This window comes from Eublepharis macularius, chromosome 10 (genome assembly GCF_028583425.1).
Source record: "Eublepharis macularius isolate TG4126 chromosome 10, MPM_Emac_v1.0, whole genome shotgun sequence".
NCBI lineage: Eukaryota > Metazoa > Chordata > Lepidosauria > Squamata > Eublepharidae > Eublepharis > Eublepharis macularius.
The window spans coordinates 2,866,780-2,885,437 of record NC_072799.1 but is presented as its reverse complement, the minus strand read 5'-3'; the positions used below and the strand labels follow the sequence as shown (position 1 = coordinate 2,885,437).

Below are 18,658 nucleotides of genomic sequence, written 5' to 3'. Positions count from 1 at the left end.
GATGGACTCTTGGCCTTTGGCACTTAGCCCATGCATCGCAGCCCAGGGCCTTTGCCTGGTGGGTGTCAGCTCAGGATGCTTTTGGGGTTTTTGCTTATTTAAAAAATATACTTTTACTAGAAACAGAGACTCTTTTTTTAAAAACGGACCCTCGAAAATGGAGCGCAGGAACACTGGCCTTCCTACAATGGCGGCACCCTCTGGAGGGACGGGCCGACTCGCCTGGGCTTCCCGCCATGGCGGCGCCCTCCAGAGGCCATATTGGCAACGACTCACTTTTTATCCTGGTGCACGTGCGCAGGCGCACCAGGATAAAAAGTGAGTCGTCGCCAATACAGCTTGCCTTTTATAAGGAAAGATACTGTTTTGTAAATCGGTTTAAGGTATAGTTTTTGTAAGGCACTTTTGGTCCCCATCGAGGAGAAAGGCGAGATAAAAGTATGCTAAATAAAATAATTCATTTTTGAGATTCACCTTGCTCTGCGAATTCTTCAGTAGTAGGGCATAACCCATCCCTGCTCTAAGTGGATCGCTCGCTGTTCTGAATGGGTCTCCTTCTCACCTGCGCTCTTGCTTTCACGCTTCTTGTCCCGGGGGGAACTGGGCTTCCTGGTCTCTTTCTGCTGTATACTGAACCAGACCTTGGTCACAAAGGTCAGGCATTTTGTTGGCGTGTGCTTAAAAACGGAAGCGGAGCTGCTTGGGAATTGAGTGAACTGTGCCTGGTAGAATAAATAATTCTGCCGAATTCTGTCCTTGAACTGCCTGATCATGAAGTGCAGAGAAAACAGAGAGCTGATGTCACAGAATTCGGAACGCTTTCAGAACGAATGCAAAAGTGATTACTGCAACCAAGCGGCATCTCAAGCTATGCGAGATGGATGCGTGCAGGCCGTTTCCAAAGACATTGGCCACGTTTGGAGGGTCTCCCATCCAGGCCAGGTTCAGACCTGCTTTTTTTCAGCACGGGACCTGCTCTGGATACCTTCAGGCTCTTTTGGAGTTGGCCAGACAAAAATTGAGGCCTTGCTTCCTGTTGCCCATTGACCTTCAGGATTGGATGTTCGGAGACTCAGTGTTGTGTTGTGCTTCGATGCACCTCTGTGCTGGCCTTGAGGCTGTTGTATCAACGCAGCAGAAGTACCTAGCTGATCTCTGTGCTAATTCCCCGGACAGTCTTTTGCATCGGAATTTGAAACTCTGCACTCGCCACAAGTTGCTGATTGCTCTCCCCTCCCCTCCCCAGCCTGCCTTTTCTTTTCTCCGTGGCTGATATATTTTGAGTATCGTTTTAGGAATTCTTTGCATGTACGTAGTACTTTCGATTGTTCCAAGAGTTTTGCCTGCATAATCTTGGGAGAATGCTGATTGCCCTTGTAGGCAGGATTATTTCCAGGATGGAGAGAAGCAGCGGAGCGAAAAACAGCTGCTGCCCACTCCTTCATGAGATCGCCCCAGACGGGAGATTTGAACCTGCAGCTTTCTGACTCATAGCTACATATAATAACCATCAAACATCATCACAATTTGCTCTTTACAGTGCTACATCTCATTTTTAAAAAATGGTTAGCGTTCTCTGTATTTGGCCAAAAAATGGGCTATAAACCATACAGCCCTCAAAGAGACGTACGTCTTTAAAACACAATATTCTTTTCTTTCTTTCCTTATACGTGTGACTCTCCCACCCCATCATTTACACTCTTCCAGCTGATGTTGTTTTCTTGGTGGCTTTGCAGGGGCAACCGCTGGTGATGAGCCACTTGACTTAGAAGTTCTCCCCAGAGAACTTTCGGGCCAAGAAGCAATTTTCCGCAGGCCATTTGGCCAGGGATCCTGATGGTGTTTTGCCACCTTCTGGGCATGGAGCAGGGGTCGGTGGGGGTGTACGGGGGGGAGGTAGTTGTGAATTTCCTGCATTGTGCAGGGGGTTGGACTGGATGACTCTAGAAGTCCCTTCCAACCCTAGGATTCTACGATCTTTAACTTTATGCGGGATTCTGCAGCTGTGGGTGCCAAAATCACAAGGCCGGAAGTCTTGTCTGTGTGGAGACAGGTGAGGGAGGGGCTTGTGGTATAGCAAATGTACTTTGGGGTGTGTGTGTGTGTGTGTGTGTGTGTGTGTGTGTGTGTGTGTGTGGTTCTCAGGTTTTAATTGTGATGAGCTGAGAGACTGACTTCTTGACTTGTGTGAACACCTCTTCACTGTACTGCTGCTACGTGATGTCTGTCCATGGCCACTTTCCCTCTTCTCCCTCCCCTCCATCAAATCTGGGGACTGCCTGCCTGCCTGCGTAAGTGTCCCAGATGGTCGCTTAGGGCTGCAGGATTTTGGTGGGGGAGGCAACATCTGATGCAAGGAGACTGGGGCACCCTCAAAGGCTTACTGAATCTCCTGCCGTGAAAGCTTCCATCAAAATAACACCCATTTTATCTGAGTAACTTGAACAGAGAATTGAAGCCTTTAAGCCTCCTACGCCCTCTAAACAAACATAGAAACACAGAGCTGGAAGAGATACCCACAAGGGTCATCTAGTCTAAACCCCTCCACAGTGCAGGAAATTCACAGCTTCCTCCTCCTCCCCTCTCGACTTCCCTGGTGACCCCTGCTTTGTGCCCAGAGAAAGGCAAAAAACCTCTGGGTTCCCTTGCCAATCTGGCCTGGAGAAAAATTCCTCCCTGACCCCAGAGTGGCGATTGGCATTACCCTGGGCATGTAAGAAAGGTCCATGAGAACCTAGCACTGGCTAGGTTCTTGGGTCGACCTCGTATTATGTCTGCCCAGAGCTTTGTTTTTGCACGAGTAACTCATGAATATGGTAGCCCCATGCCAAATCATTGTTGATATCCTTATGGATATTTGTGCATTTGTGCACCCCAAAACAAGCTCCGAGGGCACGTCACATCATGCTACCTTTGCTTATTGGGTCATAGATCCAGAAGAGTTAGCCGTGTTAGGCTGTAGTAGCAAAATAGAAAAGAGTCCAGTAGCACCTTTAAGACGAACCAACTTTACTGTAGCATAAGCTTTCGAGAATCACGGTTCTCTTCGTCAGATGCATCTGATGAAGAGAACTGTGATTCTCGAAAGCTTATGCTACAGTAAAGTTGGTTCATCTTAAAGGTGCTACTGGACGGACTCTTTTCTATTTTGCTTATTGGAGTTGCCTTAAATTTCAGCCAAAAAACATAGAACTTGATCTGAGCTGCTTTCTTGCAGAGATGGTAGGTTGTTAATGGTGTATTTATTTTTCTTACTTGTTTTAGAAATGGTCTTGAAACATTCAGCCCAACCATTACAAAAATGGCTGTGACCTGAAAAACTGTAACGTGGGAGCAACGGCCCTCATTAAGTACCTTTTATAAGGATCTCTTTAACGCTCAATGAAAGCGTTAAACAGCCAGTGAATGCAAGCAGGCCGGCCACTTTCACTCTTCTAAAGGCCTTTCGGATAATACAGGGTTTCTGCCTCCAAGAGAGAGCAGGGGGGAAAGAGCACCATCAAATGGGGGCCACCATTGAGAGAGTCCCGCCTGGTCTTTTGTCGCTGCCATCACAGCAGGGCTGCATTGCTTCACAGTCAGCGCGCGCACAGCAAAGTTGGCAGGGGGGAACCAACCTTTTGGTTGACGTGCTATTTCTTCTGTATAAAAGAAATGCAAAAACCCGTTAACTAAAAGTCCTGTGGTTGAAACTATTGCAAGTTCAAGAAGGAACTGCTAACTTCCTTATTCTTGTGGATATCGTCCATTATGGAGGAATCTTGAGAGTGAATTGCACAAAAAGTTTGCAGCAGTCTTCTCACGATGATGGGCGATTTGGTTTAACCCAGTGCTTATTTTGGGGTGCAAGACCCCTCTCCCTGCTCCTTTCTTGTGGGGATATTGCCTGTGGCTTGATGTGGGGCATTGCATTTCAGAAGGACTTGTGCAAAACTGAGTTCTTGGGCATCTCTCAGGTGGAAGCCCGGTGATGGTTGGGCTTGAGGGGTTCGACAGTTTATCTTGGAATGTAAAAGTGGGTGAACCAATGTGTTGGCTGGGCTGCCCATGCAGCTCTGTGGAACAAGGACGTAGGAACCAGCAGGCTGCTTTGCTTTATGGGAAGAATTCTGTGATTCATAGAATTCTATGATTCTCTGAAGTATTCTCTTTAAATAAAAGGCACAGTGTACATAGCGTTCTACAGACTTCTTGTCTGGCGGTCTCTTCTAGGTCAAGTTGCCTTATGTTCTGCTCAAGTTTCCATTATCTCCCCCCCCACCCCCATGCACACAGAAGCTTTTAAAGCTGCATGACCTTTCAGGAAGTTTTGTACTGGAATCCCAAGAACTTGCAAACGATAAATTTTTGGTAGTTAAATAATGCTCTTCTGCCTGCAGGCTGCTTGATTGACAACACTGCCCTGGAGGAAGAAACAGAACAGGCAGGCAAGCGTAAGCTTTGGCAAATCTGATTTTTTTTTTCCTCTGCAGGGTTGAGGTTGTGACGTTCTGAACATGAAAGGGTGGTCTTTAAAGCAATCTACTTTTACGCATGCGCACCCATCAGGGCTTTGACGGTTATCTCCTTCCTGTTTAAAAGATGAACAAAACCAGTTTAGTTCCATTTTGGGCACAGACCCATTCTGTTCTCTGGAACTTTGGTGCCCGTGTATGGAAATTGCAGCATTGCCTAGAGCTCACGGGGTGGGGGGCAACTCACCAGTACCCCCAAACTACACTTAGCCATTCTAATGCGATTTTCAAAATTGGCCTGGAAGCTGCTACAACGTGATGAACCTTTGTTCTTGAAAAGCGTCTGGCCTGATTGTCACTGGGAGGTCTGCCCTGCCGTTCAGCTGGGGTGAAGTTCTGCCCTCTTATAACTTCTGCACTGAATGGGAGATCTTCTCCATCTGAGCTACATAGCAGCTGATGTCTAGAAAAGCTTAGCTTAACGTGGAGTTTCTGGTGCAGAGAGTTTGCATTGATGTAGCAAGCTCAGTTTTGGGGAAACCTGTATTACTAAAGAAGCCCAAATGCTGTTGACGCCTGAAGAATGACAGGTGTTCCAGGTGAAATTTCTAAATGGGGGAGCCAATGGATTCAAAACTGTTTTGGGTGGCAAGTTGGTGCCCCAAGAGAGAGGTTGTTTGGCATGCTGCTCACTTAGTTGCTAGTCTGTTGCTTTTTTGTGCCATTTGGGTATGGATGGACTTTTAAAAACCCTGCTCCTTTGAATGGAAACTTAGGGTTTGGAGTCTACTTCTCTTGAATTTTTGCAGTTGATAGACTGTGAGGATGAAAAGCCATTTTTCTCCCACTGGTGGGGGATCTTCCCCAATCCTCAATCCAAGATAAGCAGATGTTAGTCCATGTCAGAAGAGAATTGGTTAACGTATTCAATTATTTTCTGTTTGAGAGCTTGCTAAAGCTGGGAGGAGGCAAAAAGAAGTCACATTCAGGTTTCCTTTTAAAAGGGGAATAAAGAATTGCTTCTCTGGCTATTCAGTTAACGAGATCAACTTTGCTAGCAGAAATAAATTGGACACGCCAAGCTTGAGAGATCCTTAGCTTGTCCTAGGATGAAGCTGCCCGACCTCGAACCATCAACGCACTTGCGTATGCTGGTTCAGTGGTTTTGTTTTTCTGCGTGGTCTCAATACTTTCTCTTGGTGGTTTTTTTTTTTTAAAAAAAGGAAAATCAGCACAAATGGGATTGCACAAGAAAATCATAACTAGTTGGCCAGAAGCTGGAAATGCTGGAAACTTCAAACAGGACTCTATTTTTATTTCTGATACATCCCCGAGCAACTGACACTGAAGTCTTTTTGTGACAACATGCCTAGTGCTGAGACTTTGGAGAAACGGTGCAAGGAAAGGTGCTAATGAAATTCTCATCTCTCTGGAGTGGGGGTGCACACAGAAGTACCTTCAGTAAGACGGAGTGTCTGGGTTGGAGCTGGGGGATACATGTGCAAAGTGCGTAGGGGCTGAGGGGCGGCGGTGTTGCTGTGCTGGTTGGAGGGCGATGAACACTGAATCCACAACGGGCCTTTGGTTTTTGCATGGGGTTCTGTGTGGCCTGTCAGAAGCATTAATGTTGCAGCGTTTCACGTGGGTAGCCATGTTGGTCCGCAGTAGAAGAGCAAGATTCGTGTCCAGTGGCACCATGAAGACCAAATAGATTTCTGGGGTAGGAGCTTTTTGGAATCAAAGCTCCCTTTGCACGTGATTTGCTCTGTGCAGAAGGTCCCAATTTTGCCGCATCCAGTTAAAGGATCTTGCGTATCAAAGTTTTGGAAGTTTACAAGGGGAGGCGAGACTTAGTGAAATATACCCACAGTCTGAAGTCCCTAGAGAGCTTCAGTTGGTAAGAGGAGATAGTCCTTGGCTGGATAGCCCAGGTGGGCTTCAGATGTTTAGGGGTTGCCAAAAAATAAAACTGTCCAAAGTTCTACCGAAGAATGTGGCTTTCTAAATGAAAGCTGGGTACAAATGAAGAATGAGGCTCCATGGATGTACCAGGGGCAGCCGCTCTCTCCCCTTCGAAGACCCGGGTAATTTGTTGGAGAAAAGGGTGATGCACTGTTGACCACGCTATCCTGGTGGTTGAGTCATGCAGAGCAGTTATGGGTTCTGGGTACCAACCGAAGAGATTCTTCCCCTTATAGTATAAATTCATCCATCCCCCCCCACCCAAAACACACACATGGATACAGCCAAAAAAAAAAAAAGGCAGCACACTGAATTTAGACCTGTCTGGGCTATGCTACTGGATTACAGGTGGGCTGACATGAATGAATGTTCCCCTGATGTGCTACTTTTCTAAGTACGGGGAACTTTTTTAAAAATGGGGGAATGTTCCATCGTGTTGACCCCTTCCTACAGTCTGAAATGGGAAAGCCCACACCCAGATTGACCATCAAGAACTGTCGCGCCTGAGCAGCACCTTGTAGGTGCTTGCACCTGAGCAGTACGTTGGAGTCTTTTCTTTAAGGAGCTGCCCGTTTGAATTTTCTGTTACGGCAACAACAACAACATTCGATTTATATACCGCCCTTCAGGACAACTTAATGCCCACTCAGAGCGGTTGACAAAGTATGTTGTTATTATCTCCACAACAATAATCACCCTGTGAGGTGGGCGGGGCTGAGAGAGCTCTGAGAGAGCTGTGACTGACCCAAGGCCACCCAGCTGGCTTCAAGCAGAGGAGTGGGGAATCAAACCTGGTTCTCCAGATAAGAGTCCCTCCGCTCTTAACCACTACACCAAACTGGCAGCTAGAGACCCTCTCCAGGAATCTTGCAAGCCGCAGTATTACAGATGCTAATTGTCTGCACTTTGTGCCCCTGCTCTGTCAAGCTTATTACAGCATGTATTTCAGCTAGCTTTCTGATTTACAATACCACTTGTACCCTCTACTTGGATTATAAGGACCCTTTCTTTTTTCTGCTCCTCGTATCTGACAAAGGGAGCCGTGACTCTTGAAAGCTTATACCCTGGAAATCTAGTCGGCCTTTAAGGTGCTACTGGACCCAAATCTTGCTCTGGGTGCCCAACTGGGGCGCCCTTGCTAATCAATTCTTCGGTGCTTGATGTAGCTCCTGTCCCTTTCACTGGAGCCAGTGCCAGAATCTTCCCTGGCAGATCATTCCCTGTGCCTCAGAACTGTCCGTCTTCCCCACTGACACTTCGAACACCCCGAATCCACAGTTGCCTCTTGTCCCAGGCTAGGACTGCGTTGCTTCTACAAAGGAGGGGGGGGGGAACTAGTATGTGCTTCTAAAAGCAAACTCCTGCCTGCAGCTTCCAGAGGGGCAGCCGCGTTTGCTTATTGCTGCAAAGCAATAGACCGGCAGCCACTTTCCCTAAAACGTTCTAGAGGCTGAGGACATGTCAGCCCATAGGACCCAGGGGGAGCATTTGAGAGCCTCTTGGGTGGGGCACTTCCCACCCAGGGAAGAGTTTCATCTCCTTCTTCGAACCGGGGATGCTGGCGAGATTTGGCTCCTGCTTGGAAAGTCTCACGGTAGCTTCTTTTCTCCCTCTTTTCTCCTCTCCTTGAAGGCAGCCTGCTGCGTCCCTATTGAGGATGGCCTCTTGCTGATCCGGCAGAAGTTTGACGCAGCGCCAGAGTAACGGCTGGGGGAAGAAATGGCTACGGCAAACAAGGGTGAGTTGGGGCCGGGCGACACTCGGGTGGGTAGCTGGATGCCTGTCACCATAGCGACTTCAGCCTTTGGCGTGGTCCCTGGTCCTTCCTCCTTTCGTGTCACTGCAGGCTTATTGTGTAGGCAGCAGCGGCCACTCGCAGCTCTTTCTCTCCCTAACTTGACCTCCCGCCCCCACCCCCCCAACAGAGGAGCTGCCCGACTGACCCAGGCAAAGCCCCACACCCACCTAGTCAGCGTTCCGCTTCTAACAGCCTCCCGTGAGATCGTTTGGGAGGTGCACAATTGACCCCTCCTAGCTTTTCCACCAACCTGGTTGCTCAAAGATATACTGCCTCTGAGCTTGGAGGTTCCATTTAACTGTCACGTCTAATGGCTCTTGATAGAATCAAGCCATCACTCATTTAGCTTTTGGGGGCCCTTTCTGAACTGCTTCTAAAGTAGCGGCAATTTCCACATCAAGGGAGACTTGGTGGGAATGTTCTGGGAGTAAGTGGACCATGTTCAAAATGCAGAGGAGGCCATAGTCAGGGCGCGCAGACGTGGGCTAGCTAACTGGAGGCAGAGAGGCTGAACGGCTCAGTCATTTGGGACCTGCCCTTTCTTGATCAGGTTTTAGACAACGGATTCTGGTGCGGAGACTTCTCTGCAGCTTTTTCTGAATTGTGTTGGGATTTCTAACCAGCCCCTTGGCTGAGCTGTAATGTAAGGATAAGAACCAGTACGGTGGAGCCTGCAGAACGATAGCCTTGGACCAGAGAGACCCGGTTCAAAGCCCCACTGAAGAATGGGGCCAAATGGGGGGAGATCCATGATCCGTCCTCCGGGGCTTGCTTTTTAAAAGAAATTAAAAGCCATGTGGAGGGATGAAGGGAGGGGATGTTGACTTTTCATTCTCACCCAGCCTTGAAGCTTACTGGCTGACCTTTGTCTAGCGCTTCTCTCGTAGCCTAACCTACCTCACAGGACTGTTGTGAGGGTCAAATAGAGGAGGGATGCCGCTGGGAGCTCTTGGGAGGAAACGGCAGGATAAAAACATGATAACTTGGGGAACTGCTGTGTGTGTCACTTGCACGTGAATGTGTCACTTGCTTGTCTCTTTGCTTAGGGCCAGTTGTTACCTGCCCCAGGTGTGCACGGCGCCCTGGCACCCATTCCTGGTGAAGTCATGTGGGTAACATACGACTCTGAACCGACCATTGGCGTGTGCGCCTTTGTTTGGAGCCCCGTTGGACACAAGCCAAGTCCCCACGTCCCTAGGGTTGCTCCCAGGAATGGCTGTGCAGTTGCAGAGCGGTGCTCAAGACGAGACCAGCTGTGCTGTCAGGGTCTGGCCCCGGCTACCGCAGGAGGCGTGGACACCCCCCCCCCCCCAACTCAGGAAGAAAGAGCTACAGCTGTGCTGTTCTCCCTCCAGCAATCAGGGATGCTTTCTTGTCTGAGCTTGCAGGGGGGGTGGCGCGCAAGAAAGCAAAACGAAACAAACCAGCTGTCGCTCTGTGCATGTCAAATAGACAGAGAGAGTTCCCACCCAATCCTTGGGTTTTGTGGGGCTGGTGCCTGGGCTGCCAGGCGTTTGCGGATGGCATGCGTTGCATCTGCTCCGTGCCCATGCCTGGGTTGGCCAGCCTGTGGACGGAGCCCCTCGCTGCCTTTATCACCTACCCCCTCCCCATTGTGTATCCTTTCTATCTTTCAGTGGCTACCCATCCCTAGGGGCCAGAAGGGCAAGAAACACCTACTAGGTGTTTAGGGCCAGTTGTTACCTGCCCCAGGTGTGCACGGCACCCTGGCACTCATTCCTGGTGAAGTCATGTGGGTAACATACGACTCTGAACCGACCATTGGCGTGTGTGCCTTTGTTTGGAGCCCCGTTGGACACAAGCTACCTACTAGGGAGAAGGAAAGGGGTGGCCAGGGGCTCCTGTCTGTCTGTCTGTCTGTTGGTGATCCTCTACAGCTTTCTCCGGTGGTCTCCAACAGAACCTTCATAATTTTTAGCGGTTGGATTCTGGCTTCTCCAGTTCCAGAAGATGTGTCGGTGGCCAATAGCTTCAAATGGGGACTTAACCAGTTCTTGAAGGATAGGTCTATCGGCGGCACTGGTTTCCATGTCTGTTTTTATTTTGGCATTATACTTTTACCTTGCTTTTCAAGGAGCTCAGAGCAACATACATACCCCCCCCCCTTTAAAAGGTGTCAAAAGACTTTTTATTGAGAACGGTAGCAAGCTCAGAATAAACATAGATCCAGAGGAGTTAGCCATGTTAGTCTGTAATAGCAAAATCGAAAAGAGTCCAGTAGCACCTTTAAGACTAACCAACTTTACTGTAGCATAAGCTTTCGAGAATCACAGTTCTCTTCGTCAGATGTGAAGAGAACTGTGATTCTCGAAAGCTTATGCTACAGTAAAGTTGGTTAGTCTTAAAGGTGTTACTGGACTCTTTCAGAATAAACAAGAATTCACAAGGAAACAGAGACACACAGAAATACACACACACACCAAGTTTCACAACTCTAGGCTCCTAACTTTATCAGCCTCGGAAGCTGGCGAGCTCTCAGTTCCAGGCACATCTTCAACATACATGAAATACCGTTCCAGGCAAAAGAGCTCTGATGTAAATGCAGCGATAAATCACATGGTTTTTCTTTATCTCTTGAGCTCAGAGCAGAGCTGCAAGTTCACTTGTTTATCTGGCCACACTGTCTGTCTGATTAGAAACTCTGCGTCTCTGGTTTAGGACAGAACACGAGATTTGCAATCTCTGATGTCATACGTGACAAGCATTTTACAAGACCAAGAACATGTTACAAAGAAAGAGAAATGCCTTGTAACAAACTGGCCCCTTCACACCAGTTCTGGGAGGTAGCATTGACTGTGGAACAGCAGTTGATGCTGAACTGAATGCATATGTAGAGGAAATGCAACAGAGGCGAAGGATATTGCGAAATGGTTTCTAGAGCTCTTTCTCGAGGAATAATGAGAGTTTCCTTTTCCCCAAATGTTTCTTATTGAACTACGTATACTTAGTATTGTCGAAGGCTTTCATGGCTGGAGAACGGTGGCTGTTGTGGGTTTTCCGGGCTGTATTGCCGTGGTCTTGGCATTGTAGTTCCTGACGTTTCGCCAGCAGCTGTGGCTGGCATCTTCACTGAGACACTGACACTGACAGATCTCTGTCTTTTGGTGCTACACCTCTGATGCCAGCCACAGCTGCTGGCGAAACGTCAGGAACTACAATGCCAAGACCACGGCAATACAGCCCGGAAAACCCACAACAACCTACGTATACTTTCTTTCCAAAGATACTCAAGAATTAGTTTTAAATGCCATGACCTCTGAAAAATTAATTTTTTGCTTGGTATTGGGAAAGGAACATAATCCCAAATAAAGAGGGGTGGTTGGAGAAACTAAAGGAACAGTTGAGTAAACGAACGTGTATGTTGCATGGTAAAAAGTTAGAGGTTTGTTGAATGGGATGTTATTTCAGCTAGGATGACACATTGGATTACATATTTATTGTCTATTATTATTAGTTATTAATAACTATTCAATTCAGTAACACCTATATGACTTGTTTATAGAGTCGTAGAAGGGTTTGTAAAGCTCTGGATCGAACTTTTTTTTAATGGAATAAATTTTTGTTAAAAAAAAAAAAGAATAGCAAGTGACCCAGGATCAACCAGCAAACTCTACGCCTGAGGATTTAACTCCAGGTCTCCCGAAATCATTTCCACCTGGCTCAGAGGCTGAAGGTTGTTGCTTTCCAGAAATGTCTCCTTGGCCCCTGCAGGAAGGAGGACGTGGGACCGATAAGACTTATCGATCCCACGTGGATAGATCCGGCAGGGCTTCTTTTCCTGTGCTCTGGTGGACATGGCTGCTTTTCACAGGCCGAGTGAAGCCTGCCTTGGGCACCTGTGCTGTGCTGTCCATCTTCCATGCGCAGCCAGGCATCTCCTCCCTTGTGCCTCCTCTCTGTGTACCTGTCAGGTCTGCAAACCAGGCTGTCTGTGGCCGACGGCTTCTTCCGCGCAAATCAGTTCATCCCCAACGCGTGCGCCGCTGAGCTGTCTGTCTTCATGCTGCAGCCCACAAGCCAGGATGAGTTTGCTCAAAAACAAAAGAAAAAAAACCCCTCACAGGCCTTTTTTTTAATAAATAAGTTTCCATGGAGGAAAACTGCGGCGAGCAGAGATGAATCTTCCCCTCCAGAGACGGCTGAGGTTGTGCGTGTTGAAAACGAGATTCTGTCTGACACACCTCTGCTCCCCATGGGACTGGTGCGTCTGCTGCTGTTTCCTCTGCCAGCGTCTCCAGGGCACCAGCCTTATCTCCAAATGCCAGCGGGGCATCACTGGGGAAGCTGAAGCTCCCCCCACCCCCCACCCCCGCCCTGACAGCTATTCTTCCATTGTAATGAAAGCTCCATTTATCTCTGGACCGCGCTGTCATCTTGGCAGGCTCTCTGGCTCATCTTTGGGGCTGAATGGCAGGGGTAAGAGGGGGGTCTGTACGGCTCCCACTGCCGAGCCAAATTCTGATAACCAGGTCCTAAAGCTGAGCAGGGTGAAGCAGTCCATCTGGGGCAGCAGGTCCTGCGTTCGAAGGACAACGACTCGTCCCTTGCTCATCTCCCTGAAACTGTTATCACAATTTACTGGGAAGGAGGCCTTTGTCGGGTGTGGGTCCAGCGTGGACTCATCCATCTGGCAGACAATTAAAGCCTGCAATCCTCTGTCGAAAAGCAAGGCCATTGATGGGACTTGTGTGCGCCCGCACTCTCTATCCCATCAGCCTACATTATGCAGGGCACCATGTGCCACAAGCAGAGGTTGCGTCTGTGAGCACAGAGCCCTGGACGAAAGTCTCCAGGAGTGACTAGCCCACCCAAAGGGGCTGGTTCCCGTGCCCTGTCCTTCGGTGTTAAAAGAACTGCTCGCCAAACTTCATGAGGCTGCGTCATCTCAGATTCTCAAAACACAGCTTACAAAGCAAAGCGAAAACGCTCTCACTCTGGGATTATATCCGGGTGCCGTTTGAAATCTTCCCCTGGCAACATCCGTGCAGCAGTAAGTCTATATGATTTCTGTTCTTTGGCCAAGTTTTGTTCTTGGGGCTTGAATCATGCAATTAGAGGTTGTGTTGTTGACTGTTGTGTTACCTAAATCTGAGATTTGGATCCTATGGATCTGCTCCACTGACAGTGGTGTCTTTTTCTGGCACAAGGTGCCTTCCTCGGATATGAGAGTCTGAGTCTCTCTACACAAGATGCCTTGGCTCATGTCCGTCTAGTGTAGGGAAATGTAATGTGAGCAGGGAAGGATAGTTTAAAAAGACAGAGCCGGCAGCAATCGCTCCTCAGAGGGTTTGTTAATTTTATCTTTGCCTCCTGGAAGGTTCTGTCAGTTTCACCTCTCCACTCTAACACTGTGGGCCAAGCTACACATGACGAATGACACTTGAACGGCAAGTGGATTGAGTGGAGGGCAAGTGAACAGGGAGAAATACACTTGCTGTTCAAGTGTCATTCGTCATGTGTAGCTTGGCCCTGTGTGGGATCACCGCCAGAGGACAGTGAGGAATGGAAACGGGCTGGAGCTGCCTTCCAGAGCCCAGCTTGGAGCTGGAGAGGTTCTAATGGGCTGAAGTTTCCCTTCTGGCATTCCACAGCCCCTTCCCACAGCTCCAGTGTATAGCAAAGCCTTTGCCCTGCTGCCCGCTCTGTCATTTTAAACTACCCTTCCCAGATACCATTGCATCTCCCGACATGTGTTCTTCATGTGCCAGACTGTCCGTCCTCTTGCACTGGGGGAAGATGCCCCGTGCTGGAAGAAGGTGCTGTTCATGGAACAGGTCAGCAGGATCCATCTCTCGGGATGAAGGCTTGTTAGGGGACCCCCTGGTCCTACTCCATAAAAACATTAGACAGGGAAGTAACCCTGTTCCTGGACTGTGCCGCTGCAGGCAGCCAAGATGGCAGGAACTGCACAGTTAAACCCTTCCCAATCGGGCGAATATTTCATCATGCAATGCAGAATCAGTTTAAGGGATCCTTTGCCGCAAGATGATGGGCACTGGTAAGTTCAAAAGACAAGTAGGCACATGCATGGGGGATAAGTCTATCGGTGGCTGTGATGATGAACAGAACCTCCATGTTCAGAGGCAGAAGACCTCTGAATGCCAGTTACAGGGGTGGCAGCATTAGGGGGACACTTTGGTGTCGGTGCCCTGCTTGTCAGCTTTGAGCAGCATCTAGTTGGATATCGGGAGAAAGCGGACGTGGCTGTTCTGGCTTCCTCATGCATAGAAGCTACCTGCTGGCTAACGCATGTTAGAATCCCGCTTGGAGGAGAGGTTTGGATGTCCAAGGATTAGGTGACAAGTGACAAGCTTTCCTGAGCACCCAAGTCCTGGACCGTGCAAGGGAATTTAATTCAATAGAGAATGTGGTGAGGATGCTTAGAGATTCAAGGCCACCTCTTGAGTGCTGACTTCACGCACGTTGTGGCTTATGAGATCTCTCGGGGTGGGGTGGGAGCAGTTGTAAATTGGCCTGGGCCCCTTTATCAGTCATTCACTGCAAGGAGTCCAGTAGCACCTTTAAGACTAACCAACTTATTTGTAGCATAAGCTTTCGCGAACCACAGCTCTTTTCGTCAGATGCATCATCAGATGCATCTGACGAAGAGAGCTGTGGTTCTCGAAAGCTTATGCTACAGATGCATCTGACGAAGAGAGCTGTGGTTCTCGAAAGCTTATGCTACAGATGCGTCTGACGAAGAGAGCTGTGGTTCTCGAAAGCTTATGCTACAGATGCGTCTGACGAAGAGAGCTGTGGTTCTCGATAGCTTATGCTACAGATGCGTCTGACGAAGAGAGCTGTGGTTCTCGAAAGCTTATGCTACAGATGCATCTGACGAAGAGAGCTGTGGTTCTCAATAGCTTATGCTACAGATGCATCTGACGAAGAGAGCTGTGGTTCTCAATAGCTTATGCTACAGATGCATCTGACGAAGAGAGCTGTGGTTCTTGAAAGCTTATGCTACAATAAAGTTGGTTCATCTTAAAGGTGCTGCTGGACTCTTTACTATTTTGCAACTACAGACTAACACAGCTCACTCCTCTGGATCACTGGAAAGAGTCATAATGTTGACTTAAAGAGTATAAACTGTTCTCCCCCCCCCCCCACTACTGGGCTGGGATTTGGGGATGTTTATCTTATTAGAGGTGTTAAGTATCTTAGCAAAACCTGAGACTCCCTGCCCATTGCGAGAGTTACAGGGCCTCACCTAGCTGGTGAACGGCCTCTGTATTTTTCTTAATTACATTTGCATTTTATAGAATTACATTTCACCCTGGGCTTTGCTGCATTTCAGGGTCCCCGGACTGCCGTTTTGTCTCTTTTCATACTACATGCAATGACTGCCTAGGGAGGATCCGTTCGTTTATAGCTGAAGACGTCGGTTCTCATCCACAAAAACTAATTGCTGGGATAAACTTCAGTAGCCTGTGTCATGTCTGCACCCATCCATGTCATTTATGTTTCTCTGCTCTAATATATTAATCTCATGCATTGCTCATATGATTCTGCTTTGTACTGTAGTCACATAGTCAAGTACCAGTGTGGACCTGCTTGAAAATGAAAGCGCCTTCCTCCCAGAACGAGCAACTCTGAAAGTACGCTCAGTGGCCTTGCAGCTGCCCTGTAACTCTTCACGGGGAAGGAGGGAGTTTTGATTCCTTGTAATCGTCTGCCTTTCTCTGTCCAGACTAAGCTATTGTGTTCTCATGGAACTTTTTGGGATTTTCGTGCCTAAAGGGAGGGGGGAATAGTGCTCCTTATATCAATAGTGCATATGCTTGTATACTCACTCCTGCCAACCTATCCCATCTGTGGATGTACCCATGAACTTAATGGATCTCTGAATAGAGACCTTTTTCAACCAATGCACTGGAGGGCTTGCTGTGAGGGGTTTGAGGGTCTGTCTGCCATGGACTGCCGTCCCGAGAACTGACAGCCTGCAGCGTGCCGCAAGACGCCTGTCTGCCTGCGTCAACAGACTCACACCTCTGGAATTCAGATGGCTATAGTTGGCATCAGGGCTTTTTTTCTGGGAAAAGAGGTGGTGGAACTCAGGACCGCAGAATGACGTCACTTTGGGTCAGCTGGAACAAGGGGGGAGTTTTTTAAAGTTTAAATCACCCTAGGTGAAAATGGTCACATGGCCGGTGGCCCCGCCCCCTGATCTCCAGACAGAGGGGAGTTGAGATTGCGCTCCACGCCGCTGAGCAGCACGGAGGGCAATCTCAACTCCCCTCTGTCTGGAGATCAGGGGGCGGGGCCACCGGCCATGTGACCATTTTCAAGAGGTGCCGGAACTCCCTTCCACCACGTTCCCGCTGAAAAAAAGCCGTGGCTGTAAGCATTGCTATTAACTCGGAACAATGTTTGATGCTATAAAACATTGTTTTCCTTCCTCATCTATGCATTACGCAAGCGTGGGCTAGGGCAATTCGACGAAATAATCATTCACATCTTTTCTTGTATGCATTTCTAATTCTTTGGAAACCTTTTGTTTTTGGGCCTCGATTTCTAGATCTGCTGTAAAGACCCCATGGTGTGGTGTGGTGTGGGATATGTCACTAAATGCTAATATAGAAGGGGTTGCAAGAAAATAACTGTATTCCAGCAAACGGGCTGTGCAGTAGCTTTATACCAACAGTGATTTCCTTTTGCATTTGCTGTCTGAAGCGGTTGAGAGATTTAAACCCATCTCATTCCCTGTCTTCAACCTGACCTGCTCTCCTGCTGAGGGTTTCATGGTATCTGGATGCCCCACGTAAAAATTAATGTGTATGGGGGGAGGGGGGGCTGCACCTCTTCTGCCCGGCAGCTTATGTTCTGTGTGCAGGAAGCTTTTTCGTATGCGCGCGCGGTGTGCACGCACGCATGCGCAGAGAGAGAGAATTGGCCAGAAACAGTTCAGCTTCCATCTCCTGCCATCTTATTTATTTAAACTGTTTATCTGCCTGCTTTTCTCTGGAGTATCTCCGGGGAGCGTGCTGGCCAGGCGACTCTGTGCTTGGAGACTCCAGCACAGCCAAGCTCAGACTCCCGTGTTGCGCCACCTCCCCAAGACCCAGCCAGCCGTGGTTTCCCAGCGCTTGTGACATGCTGAAGCTGTCTCCCGTAGCTGCGTGGAGGCCGTTTCAGAAACTTCGGAGAGTCAGTCATCCGTGTGTCGCTTTGCTTTCCTTCCCCAGGCACGAAGCCCAAGGTGGGGGGTGTCCGCTTTGCCCCGAACCAGACGGTGGAGGGCTCTTCCAGCCACGTCCACTTTGATGAGAAGCTTCACGATTCGGTGGTCATGGTCACCCAGGAGAAAGACGGGAACTTTCTGGTGAAGGTAAGAGCTGCGAAGGTTGCTCTTTGGTATGTTTACCTGGATGTAATTCCTGCTGCATCCGACATGAGGATTTGAGTCCAGTGGCAGCTTCGAGATCAATAAGGTTTTCAAAGTGTCAGGTTTTGAGAGTCAGAACTTCGTTCTTCAGATACAAGTAGAGTTCGGAAGAGTCCAGTAGCACCTTTAAGACTAACCAACTTTATTGTCGCGTAAGCTTTCGAGAACCACAGCTCTCTTCGTCAGATGCATCTGTAGGATAAACTTTCGAGAACCACAGCTCTCTTCATCAGATGCATCTGACGAAGAGAGCTGCGGTTCTCGAAAGCTTATGCTACAATAAAGTTGGTCAGTCTTAAAGGTGCTACTGGACTCTTTACTATTTTGTGACTACAGGCTAACATGGCTAACTCCTGGATTTCTGAAGAAGGGATCTCTCAGTCTCAAAAGCTGACACTCTGAAAATCTGGTTCCTCTCTAAGGTGCCACTGAAATCTGGCTGTTCTACCGCAGACCAGTACGGCTACCTGCCTAACTATCGTCCTGTGTCAAATGAGGCTTACTGCCTGGTAAATGAGCAAGGACTGCTGCCTACGAGGTGGGGGGATGATCTTGGGGTTTTGTGAATTTTGGTGCTGTAAAAGGGCGCATCCTGGCTACCCTTCCCTGGAGGGGGCAATTCAGATGCCACAAATCCTCCTGCCTGGGCCCTCTGCTAACCAGGTCTGTGCTCTCCTCTCCTCCCTCCTTCGAAGGTTTTTGCAAAGCCTGGTGTAGGCACAGCCGTTCTCCCCACTGGAGGGAAACGTTCTGCACCAAGAAAAGGTGCAGCGTGTAATTCTATGCAAATCAAGGTCATTTGCCCAGACTGGTGTCATCTTCTGCCCCCTGGCTGTGTGGGGCTTAGCAGTCCTGCCCCGCCTGAAAATCCTCTGGACTTTGTCAGAAGGGCTTGCTGGAGGGTTGGTCCATCTTCGCGATCAGGAGGACTAGAAACATGTGTTTAAAACAGATGAAGGTTCTTTAGATGCTGGACACATGCAGTTCCACTTGCACAGACTCGTGGAAGATGCCCAGCCCCGGTTTGCCGCTTTGAAC

The 18,658-nt window shown here is 48.7% G+C and overlaps 1 protein-coding gene across 2 annotated transcripts in view; it reads left to right on the top strand.

Annotated features, from left to right (window-relative positions):
* The window catches only part of ADISSP (adipose secreted signaling protein), an 86,225-nt gene that overhangs the window by 20,240 nt on the left and 47,327 nt on the right, over positions 1–18,658 (top strand). For both annotated transcript variants that reach the window (XM_054989698.1, XM_054989697.1), the window contains exons 2-3: positions 8,049–8,154; positions 17,421–17,563. In XM_054989698.1, the coding sequence (XP_054845673.1) occupies positions 8,136–8,154; positions 17,421–17,563 (162 nt within the window). In that variant the 5' untranslated portion in view covers positions 8,049–8,135. The remainder of the gene's footprint in view (positions 1–8,048; positions 8,155–17,420; positions 17,564–18,658) is intronic.